Source organism: Camponotus floridanus, unplaced genomic scaffold (genome assembly GCF_003227725.1).
Source record: "Camponotus floridanus strain SB8 unplaced genomic scaffold, Cflo_v7.5 scaffold2, whole genome shotgun sequence".
Classification (NCBI taxonomy): domain Eukaryota; kingdom Metazoa; phylum Arthropoda; class Insecta; order Hymenoptera; family Formicidae; genus Camponotus; species Camponotus floridanus.
Window position 1 is genome coordinate 6341544 of NW_020229325.1, and position 10497 is coordinate 6352040.

A 10497-nucleotide genomic window follows, 5' to 3' on the forward strand; every position below is an offset into this window, starting at 1 on the left:
TTCTCATATCAAATTTCGCGTTTGTGTGAGAATCTAATTTCCAATAAACTAAATTCTCAACAGAGGAAAAATATACACACAGTTGAAAAATAGACATCATATGTATTTATACTCGTACATGTACAACCCTATTACGCATATCTATGTACAGATATACAAATTTAACGCATGTTTGTACAGCAGGAGACCTCTACATGATACATCGCTTGGATATATCTTTATATATCCATCCTATAACGTCATATCTTTTATTATATATATTATAGCGTAATTTTTCCTGCTAAAGAGAAACAGGCTAAAATAGTTGCATATGATATTTGTTATGCACTTTGTTCGTTTGTTTACAGCTACTAGCTCTACTTATGCTTTTTGTACATGAGCATTCTTTTTATCCGATATAACTGAGGTATCTTACAGTTATTTAACTTCGAGAAGGTAACTAAAAAAATATCTCATTTGATATCTATCTGCGATAGAATTCAAATGTCAACTAATATAACTGAATATAACGACGGTGGTTCTTTCGTCACCTACATGCAAAAATAAATTGTATAAAATGTTAAATATTATAACATTATCAAAATAAATTGCAATAATTTTCGAGCTACATATTTTTCTATTTAATTATATGAATTGAGAATTCTTTGTACTATGCATTGTACTATGCACTCTCAGTACAAGTAAATATATTCTATGGAAATTCTGTAAAAAATTAACAGATTAGAGAGACTCTGTAATAAAAGATTAATACTACAGCGTTTTCTTCAAATTAACAACAAAGTGCCTAAAAGTTTTATCTATCCTACAAAAAAATACATGAAAATATATACTCGGAAAAAAAAAAACAATACGCACATATGTATATATGTGTGTTAACACACATATCAAATATCCCATTATACATAACTAAATTTTGTTTAGCAATTGCTTCGAGTCGTTTTTTATAATATTAAAAAAAATTAATAAATGACGTGCATCTACTCATTAGCTACCATCGGACGCATTTGAAGAGGAGTCTTCGAGTTCAGGTGCGTTTGGACCTTTGTCCAATATGCGTACGAGTTCTGTAACGTGTCTTACTGTAAAGTCTGGTTTAGGATCGTCTCCCGAAAGGCGAGGTTTATCTGCAATGGGCACCCACACAGTCCCGCGTAGTCCAGCCTCGATTCCACCTGTATATTGATTATCGTACAGCTTGTTATAATCTAGCACATTTTTATTTGTTTAACAAATGTGTTTTCAGGCTATCATTCTTTCTTCGTCTTTTTCTAGATGATTATAAAATGACATAAAACAGATTTTACTACCTAAAATATCCGTCTCCAACTTGTCACCGACCATGATGCATTCCTTGGGTCTCACATTAAGAAAGTGACAAGCCTTTTGAAATATTTCCACTTCTGGTTTCTCCCACGGTAAATCAGCGGACACCAGGATGACATCGAAATACTGTTGCAGAGACAGTTTGTGTATTTTCTCCCACTGAGCATTCGATGGGCCGTTGGTTATTAAGCCTAGCAGATACTTCTTTCTCAATTGACGTAGCATAGAAACCGTATTCGGCGCTAGCACCATGTAATGGTATCTCAAATAGAGCCATCTTTCGTAAATCTTTTTCGCCAAGAACGAGTATTTGTCGCCTAACGCCTTGCTCCAGAGAATAGTGCGCCAAGCATCCAGACTAAGAGTTGCATTGTCCGGACATTTTCTAAATTGCTTCAGATATGCGGCTGTTATCTTGGCAGATGTGTCTTCCGGAATGCCATATTCCCGTGTCAATTCCTCAGCAAGCTGCAGGTAAATGTACACGCAAGAAAAATCGTTAGTTTTCTTTCCGAGGCTGACATTTTATGATAATAAAGAATGATGAGAATGAAGAACTGAAAATGTGAAGAAAGAGATGAAAGAATGAGATTTCCACACTCAATAAAAATGTGCATGAACAACGTATACTCTTTTACTTATATCGCAAAGTCTCCCTTCCCGTTAAAGGAAAAGAAATTAAAATTAGAAATGTTAGAGCGAGAGAAGAAGCGATTTCCTAATAGATAAAGTATACAAAGTAGTTGAAGTGTGAAGAGACGAATATTGAATGTGGAGTTCATTAATCAACGAAGGTCTCAGGACGACAGGATACAGTATAGGAATATTTAGGGCACTTAATTCATTATTAATGATTACCTAGAAAATGCATTGATTCATTGAAATACTCGAGCCGATTAGTGGACACTCGAAGTGGCACCCGCGGACACGTTGCTGTAATCACAACAAAATGAGTTGTGCCAACAACAACAACAACATCACAGATTATTTTCAAACCCTATAAGTTGTGATTAAAAGATTTCTGGATATTAAGAAACATGAATTTGGAAATCAATTAATAAACTAATACATCTACATAGATAGTATAGAATTGTCGCTATTTATATTTACAAAATTGTCTTTGGTATCCAGTAATCTTTCTTTAACATCTGCGTTAAAAATAACTTTATTAAAAGAAAATGTGTTATAAAGGCAGTGATAGAGTGGACGATGGAATAATGAAATTAAGCAAACGTTTAAAAAATTCTTCCGTTTAATAGGAAAGTGTTTTCTGTCGTTACAAAATCTCTTGTCACATCGAGGCATTTCAAAATCATAATAATATTAACACAAACAATCTTCGCAATGTACATAGCAAAATAAAAAAAAAAAGTACACCTGATTACAACTCGTAGATAAAGCAAAGTGTACAATATGTAAAGAATCGTGTAAAATCAAGTAATACCTTCGTGATATGCGCGAAGTCAAACGAGACGTTTCTTTCTTGCTTGCCAGGAAACTATTTCCAGACGTGATGCCGTCTAAATTTACACTGGACTACGCGTGCATACGTTTTTCGAATATCACATATGCGAGAGAGGAGATAGATATAAGAATAAACTCAAGTAAACGCGTAAAATATTAGAAAAGCTACTTACAAAGCTACCTTTTTTTTTTTTGTACAAAAGTTGGATTAATTATCCTGTCTCTCGATCAATTTCAATTTTATATCAAATTTCTTTACATTATTCGCGCAATACAAAAATCAAGTAAAAGCTATGGGATAGTAACATTCTCAGTCCTAATCCCCAAAAAGACGCTTTCCAAGCTCCATCATGCGATGATTACGACAGACGACTAACGCGCCGCTTTTTTTCAGCACCGTCGCGACGCTATCGTCGGCCTTCGCCAAGTGACATAGCAGATCTTCGAAGGCGGACTTGACGTTCGGTTCCAAACCACCGATCTTCACTCGCTTCAGCGTCTCGATGATGTCCTCCGCCCAGCCGGATTCTACCGTAAACTGCGACAGCCAAGGTATCACTTGCAACACCCCGGCCATCGTTTGCATACCTAGAAACCAGAGCTCCATCAGCTCCATCCAATGTTCCTTGTACGACATGGAGACCACCAGCTCGGTGGGGTCGTTGCCCTCATCGATGACATATGCGTCCCACAAGAATCTTATGATGGCCTGAATGTAACGGCAATGTATCGAGAAATCATTCTTCTTAATACGTTTTGCCTGCTGCTTCATCAGTAACAGACCTAGGACCGCCAGGTGGCCGTGCAGGACGAGATTCTCCGGGATCTGTTTCAACTCCGGTAGATTGTTGTAGATGAATTTTAACAGCGAGATGAATGTCGGTGACTCTTCTACCATCTTGGATTCCAGCACGGTAATATTCATCAGGACGTTACAGATGGATACCATTGCGGTTCTCGAATCCTTCATTTCTTCCAAAACATGCGAGTCCAGCTCCTCCGTGCGATTTCCATCCTGCAGAAGCTTCAAACGCTCCGACCTCGGCACCGGTGGCCTCTTATAATGTACGATGGTCCAGTGATAGGATAGACACTCGAACAGAACCTCGTCCTGTTTGTGCTGAAGGAGAATTTTTCGGGCGGTTTCTTCCACGGCCAGGTAACATAAAGCGGGCAACAGTAGTCTCAGTATGTCCACTTCGCTCATTGGATCGTGAACGATCGGATCGCTGGTCGACGTCCCCTCATCCGCTTTAGCTTTAGACTTGGCCTTTTCAGCCAACTTCCTGTTTCGATGCGCATAAAAAGTATCGTTGGCAATCGTCAACACGTATGGCAATACGGCGTAAACCTGAGGACGCATCGCGCTCGTTTCTTGCGCCAGCCAGGCTGTAAGTACACGGACGAGAGCGCATACAAAGATCTTTTCTTTCACATCCGTCAACGCCTTCATCTTCGACACGGAGCTCAGCATACTGATAACGGTCGCGAAAGCGCCTTTCAGAGCCGTGTACAATGATTGTTTCTCCTTCTGTTCTAATTCCAATTGATCCGTAACGATATAGCTGATTGAAACCTCGAGAATGATGAAGCATGCCGTGATCAAATCGGCGTTGGCGATCACATCCTTGAATTGTTTGTTCTCCAACTGCATCCTGACCTCGATCGACGCTAATTGAATAAGCAATAGAAAATAAATCTTTGGTTTATCCTTATCGATCATGGCCCAATCAGCCCCCAGCAAATCCATCATCACGGACGTGAGTTTCAAGGCTGGATCGCGCTGCTTCTTGCTTATTTTCGATCCCAAAATATCACTCAGACCTTTGTGAATACTTAGCGGCCAAGATTCCTCCTTTGCAGTGGCGAAAGAAATCATATCCTTCCTGCAAGATTGTAACAGAGCCTGCAGAATGATACACAGCTCGAATTTTCTCTCCGTATGATCAGTCTCGAAGTCCAGGGCTATCTTGTTGATTATCGTATGGAAAGGTGCGATGTCCGTCGAGTCCCAGGCTTCCGATCCGAAACTGTTGACCAACGTGACGAGGATATTCAACGCCTCGTCCGTCTGAAAGCTCTTCTCCGCGTAAATGTCGCACATCTTTGGGATCGCTTTCTGCTCGAGCAACGCTTTCTGCCCGGGAAGATGTTGCGCGATGCACTGCAAGCAAGTGTAAGCTTCGCTGACGATGATGAGCGTGTCGTCCGGTGCATCCTCGTCGGCCTGCGACACTATCTCGAGGAGCGCCGGGATATGTCCCACCATATCCGGATGAGAGGCTAGCTCGGCCTCTCGGCAGAAGGCGGAAAGGACGGACAACGCCACGGATTTGTACACCTGTGGCGGACAGTCCATGGGCACGCTTTTGGTAGAGAGCAACTTTCTGAGGAACTTGGCTCCTATGGCTTCGAAGAGCATCCTCTTGGCAGCCGGTGTGCAATCCTTGCCGTCCACGAGCTTGGTAACCATGAACAGCGCGGCAAACTTCTCCGAGTCAGTGTCCACCGCCTTCAATACGGCCACGCATTTTGCAACACCCTCCGGAATATTCATAGCGATTATTACAGTAGTCGATTGTTACAGGAAGAGGGAAGAAGAGGACGACGGACGCCTGTCTTCGAGACTGAAAAACTCAAGATGCAAACGTGGGTTCCTCTTATATCACTGTTCCAGCGCGACGTATCGTGATACCACTGGTGTCTCTGGACGTCGCGAGAAAATTTCCGAAACGTCTGTCGCTCTCTGGCTCTAGGCGTCACCGGCTGTCGCGCGTGTCACCCGTCACATAGCGCAGTCGAGAGCCAACTGGCAGGGCTCCCGCAGAACAGTCTCCTCGAGGCTGCCTAGCCTTGCCCTTTGACACACTCACCGAGGCGGCCGAAAATAACCGCCGAATGAAAAAGTGCACACGCGTGGAACACGCAGTTGTTCCCGTCGTTCAAAGTAACTCCCTCGGAGCACCCGATGCCGAGAATTCCGATCGCTGGATAACCTCAAAATTATCCCCCGATCAAACGATGTCGGAACGACATCTCGCACGTGTCTCTCAAAATTTCTCTCTTCTCCAAAGGTCCTCGGCGGAGCTAAATATTCTCTCGCGCGATCGGAAGAGTTCGACCTCTTCGATATTTGAAATAGGTTATACGAATCGTTTCATGCGTAAAGCGAACGGGGCATTGATGATTCGTCATCGAATTTCCGCGAACTTGGCTCACGTGGAAATTTCCACGAGTCGTACAACGTCAGCTTTTAGCTGCACTTTTCTGCACTTTTCGCGCCGGAGACGCGAGCGGGAGGGAGACGCGGCGAGAAAGGTGCAGCTAAAAACGAAGATTATCCCAGGATAATTTCCGCGAGAATTTCGGGGAGGGTACGAGACGACACGGTGCCGAAAATAGCCGTGGCACCGTAGAGAAAGCGCGCTATATCAGGGAGTCGGCTCGTATTACACGCGAGGAGAAGGGGGAGGGAAGGATACGACTTCTATTCTTGCGACGTGTTACGATGCGAGTTCGCGTACGTAGATAAACGTCGTGGGAGAGAGCGCGACTCGTGTAAAGCACACGATCCGCGAGTACACGATACACGCACGTCACGTTATTTCGCAGCAGCAGGATTTTTTCGTTCGCTAAAAAATGTCGAGAGCGAATCACGACTTTGGGGGAATTGGAACGAAGGGAGAGGGGAAAGGGATTTAAGGTTAGAAGTACGCTTCTCTTGTACCTTGCGACAAGTCTGATTGTCCGCCTTCCTGGTCTCCACCAGCGTATTGTCCAGGTCGAAGAAGATCGTGCTCAAGGACGAGAGAGATTGCTGATAGTGTTGTTTGCGAAACGCAGTTGCCATATTCCGTTATTCCCTACGACTGGAGCTTTCGATCGACTGCGCTCGCAAAGGACACGTGATTGTGTCTTTCATAAATTGCAATGCCATCGACTTAAGAGTATATAGACAGCGTCAGCTGCTTATATCGATATGACAGATGATGGAGAAAGGAGAGGGAGGGCCGCTACTGATCTCTAGACTCTAGATTAGCATGTTCTATTCACATATATATTATATAAAATAATTTTTTAAATTAGTTTTTAGTTCTATAATATTTATATTACTATTACTAGAAATACTAACAAATACTAATTTTTAAAATTTTTCTAAATAATATATGTCAAAATAATTTTTCATATTTAATATTTAAATAAAATATAATTAATCATTATAATTTAATTATTATTATTTATAATAATAATATTATTATTTAAATTTATATATATATATATATATATATATTTATTTATTTATTTCTTATTTATAGTATATGTATATAATACTTATTATTATAATAATTTAAATTTCATTGTTAATAATGAATATATATAGATCACTATTAAAAATTCACTATTTATCTATAGTATTTATTATTAATAAATATTTATATTCAAAATGGGATAATTAAAATTTGAATATGAGCGAGAGTTGCCTAAAAATAGCAAACCAATCAAAAGTAGCCCCCTGATGGCCAATTTCTTAGGGCCCTGGCACACGGAAAAACTAACAGTATAACAGTAAATTTTCGACCAATCGCGTTGCTCAATTTGGTTACGGACGGCCAAATTGAGCAACGCGATTGGTCGAAACCTTACTGTTCTGTCTTATGGAAAGTGTGTGCTATAGCCTTTACGTTTTATCGTATGCCAGGGCCCTAACTGGCCACTGTTGAACCGGGCCTTAAAAGCATAGTCAATCTAATGCAACATAGATAAACAAATATGAAAAATGCATTATATTTTTAAATATGTATAAGTCAATCTTTCTTCCTTTTCTTTTTTTTGAAATTTTTAATTAATGAACTGGTATTACTTAAATATTTATATTTATACAGTATACTTAATACAGTATACTTAAATATATATATACGGAAATATCTATACATATTTATTTTGTAATATAAAAATTGATAAACAATACATTAATTAATACAATTTTACAAAAATAGAGTAAAACACAGAGGAAGAAATAAAATATAAGAATAAAATATAAGAAATAAAATATTTTGAGTTATTGATACAGGCAAATATCATTATGTTATGTAATGTTAATATCCTCGAAATCTATTACTAACTTGTACAAGTTTATTCTTTTTTCTTATTTTACATATTTAATCTATATACACATAATCATTTATTCTCTCTCTTATAACATATAAAGATTTATTTAAACATTACATAAGGAAATACACAAATATTTTTAATCATTGTTCAAAAATAATAAAATATTGTACATAATTAATTATACATAAAAACTCATTAATATTTATAAATTACAATAGCATTTCTCGACATTTTCGTTTTATTGGCAAAAAATATCTTAGACTTAAATAGTCATCATTTATAGAAAAACGATAAAATGTTTCTTTTTCAAATATTTTACTTTTTTTATTCAAAATTAATTGTTCATTAAACCATAAATCTGAAAAAACGTCAAGATGTTAGTATCAATTTTTCATAATTCAAAGGAAATCAAAATTTGTTGGCTACAATACGCTAAAATTATTAGACAAATCGAAACAGTACTGCTTTTCGCAGCGCTCGATCGCTAATATGCACTTGGAGTGCAGAAAACGAGGATACGAAGCATTGAGATCCGAACTCTGTTTATTACTCATCTATTTTTTATAATATAAGGCTCTTCCCATGTGGCACACGACATAGCAGTAACATTATGGCAATATTGCAATATCTAAAATTAAATCGAGATTAGCACATAAGAGCCACAAAGTAGTAGTTGAAGCGCAGGTAAGAAACAACACTTTCTTCTTTTTTATTGTTGGTTTATTTTAACATCAAAATTACAATAACAAAATTTTGTTAAAATAAACCTGCAATATTTTCTGCAATGTTCTATGTTTATTACTTATTGCAATAAACATTTGTTGCTGAAACTGTTAGCAATTTCACTATTATTTCTCATTTCAAATTCTTCTATAAATTTTAAATCTACTCTCCCATTCAAATCCCAATCAGATGGGTATGAGTAATCATATTTTTTGACAAATTCATAAGCAAATGTTGATAATTTTAATAAACAGCAAATCCTGCAAGAGCAAGGTTTATCTAGAAATTCGAATTCTAATGCCATCAAAAGTAATTCTTCGTCGTAATATGTGAGGCCTGTATTATTTTTGTTTACTTTCCTATTATATCGATAACCCTCCCCTTGAGCTCTACGATTAGAAACTTCTTGTAGGAAGGATGGATGACCACTGGTCATTCTGTAGATTTCTGCAGCATCGTTTTGATTAATTAATCCACTGTTTTTCATAAAAAAGTCTACTGCTTCTTCGACTTTTCTTTTATCTTCAAGATATTTTGCTTTATCATTCAAAATTGTTATTTGCCGTTGCATTAATTCTTTTTCAATTCCTTCTAGTATATCTTCCATAGGTACTTCCATAAATTTACCAGAAATATAAGATATTAATGACATGACCTTATCTTTTCTTTTGAAATAAACAACAATTTCCTCTCTAAGTGTATCCATTACGAATTTATGGAAGAAAACTGAAATATATACATATACAAATAAAAACACGTTTTATAATTATGGATAAATTACAGTATTACAAAATGAAAATTATATGATTCAAAATTATATCGCGAATTTCGCATCAAGTTATTCAAATCTCTGGGCTATGATCACGTTTACAAAAATTAAATATACGTTTATTAAAGATACGTTTTTTTATATATTATATATAATGATACGTTTTTATATATATTACGTATAGGATATATAAAACTTCAAAATGGTTTCAAATATTGCTAAAGTAACTTTTTAAAATATTACAAAATACACAAAGTAGGAGGTAAAGTACTTACAGAATAGATATCATACAGCAAATATATATTTCGAGAAAAGATTTCCTTCTTACAGTTAAAATACTAACGGTATGTACTTTATCTATCTATAGGCCGCAACATACACTTTTGCATAAGCGCATAATCTTCTTCTTGTTCGAATTTTAATGGCCACCTCTGATCTAGGGACGATCAGTATATTCAGGCCAACAACTGGTTTTCCTTTCTGTTTTCTATTCTCACTGTTCGTTGCTTTCAACTCTTTCAACTTTCATATTATATTTCCTAAACGCATAATCATAAGCATAAGGAAATTGATTGGTCCCCAAGTATATGCATAAGAAAATGAACCAATCAATTTTCTTATGCTTATGGTTATGCGCTTATGCAAAAGTGTGTGCTGCGGCCTTAAAGCTATAGCACACACTTTCCATAAGACATAACAGTAAGGTTTCGACCAATCGCGTTGCTCAATTTGGTTAAGGACGGCCAAATTGAGCAACGCGATTGGTCGAAACCTTACTGTTATGTCTTATGGAAAGTGTGTGCTATAGCCTTTAAAGGCCATTCTACAATGGCCGTAGCATAAGATTGTAAGGCGTAAGATTTAAGAAATTGACCAATCACAGTCAAGTATTAAAAGAATACTCCACTGTGATTGGTCAATTTCTTGAATCTTACGCCTTGCAATCTTATGCTACGGCCATTGTAGAATGGCCTTAAGGGCACAAAGTGTTCCGTATCGCATTAGGTCGGGTTTACAATAGGCAATTTAAGTCTTAAGCCTTAAGAGATTGATCAATCACAGTCGAGTATGAAGAGAATGCTCGACTGTGATTGGTCAATTTTTTA

General features: G+C 37.5%; 2 protein-coding genes across 2 annotated transcripts; both read right to left on the bottom strand.

The window, feature by feature from the left end:
* Nucleotides 1-82: 82 nt before the first annotated feature.
* Nucleotides 83-6722, bottom strand: LOC105257744 (N-acylneuraminate-9-phosphatase). The gene is made up of 3 exons (XM_020029517.2): nucleotides 6515-6722; nucleotides 1308-1791; nucleotides 83-1172 (listed from the first exon to the last, which is right to left on the bottom strand). The coding sequence occupies exons 1-3, from the start codon at nucleotides 6635-6637 to the stop codon at nucleotides 985-987; spliced, it is 795 nt and encodes a 264-aa protein (XP_019885076.1). The 5' UTR covers nucleotides 6638-6722; the 3' UTR covers nucleotides 83-984.
* On the bottom strand, nucleotides 2558-6427 carry LOC109609709 (neurochondrin homolog). The gene has a single exon (XM_020029515.2). The coding sequence runs from the start codon at nucleotides 5342-5344 to the stop codon at nucleotides 3104-3106; it is 2241 nt and encodes a 746-aa protein (XP_019885074.1). The 5' UTR covers nucleotides 5345-6427; the 3' UTR covers nucleotides 2558-3103.
* Nucleotides 6723-10497: the final 3775 nt, after the last annotated feature.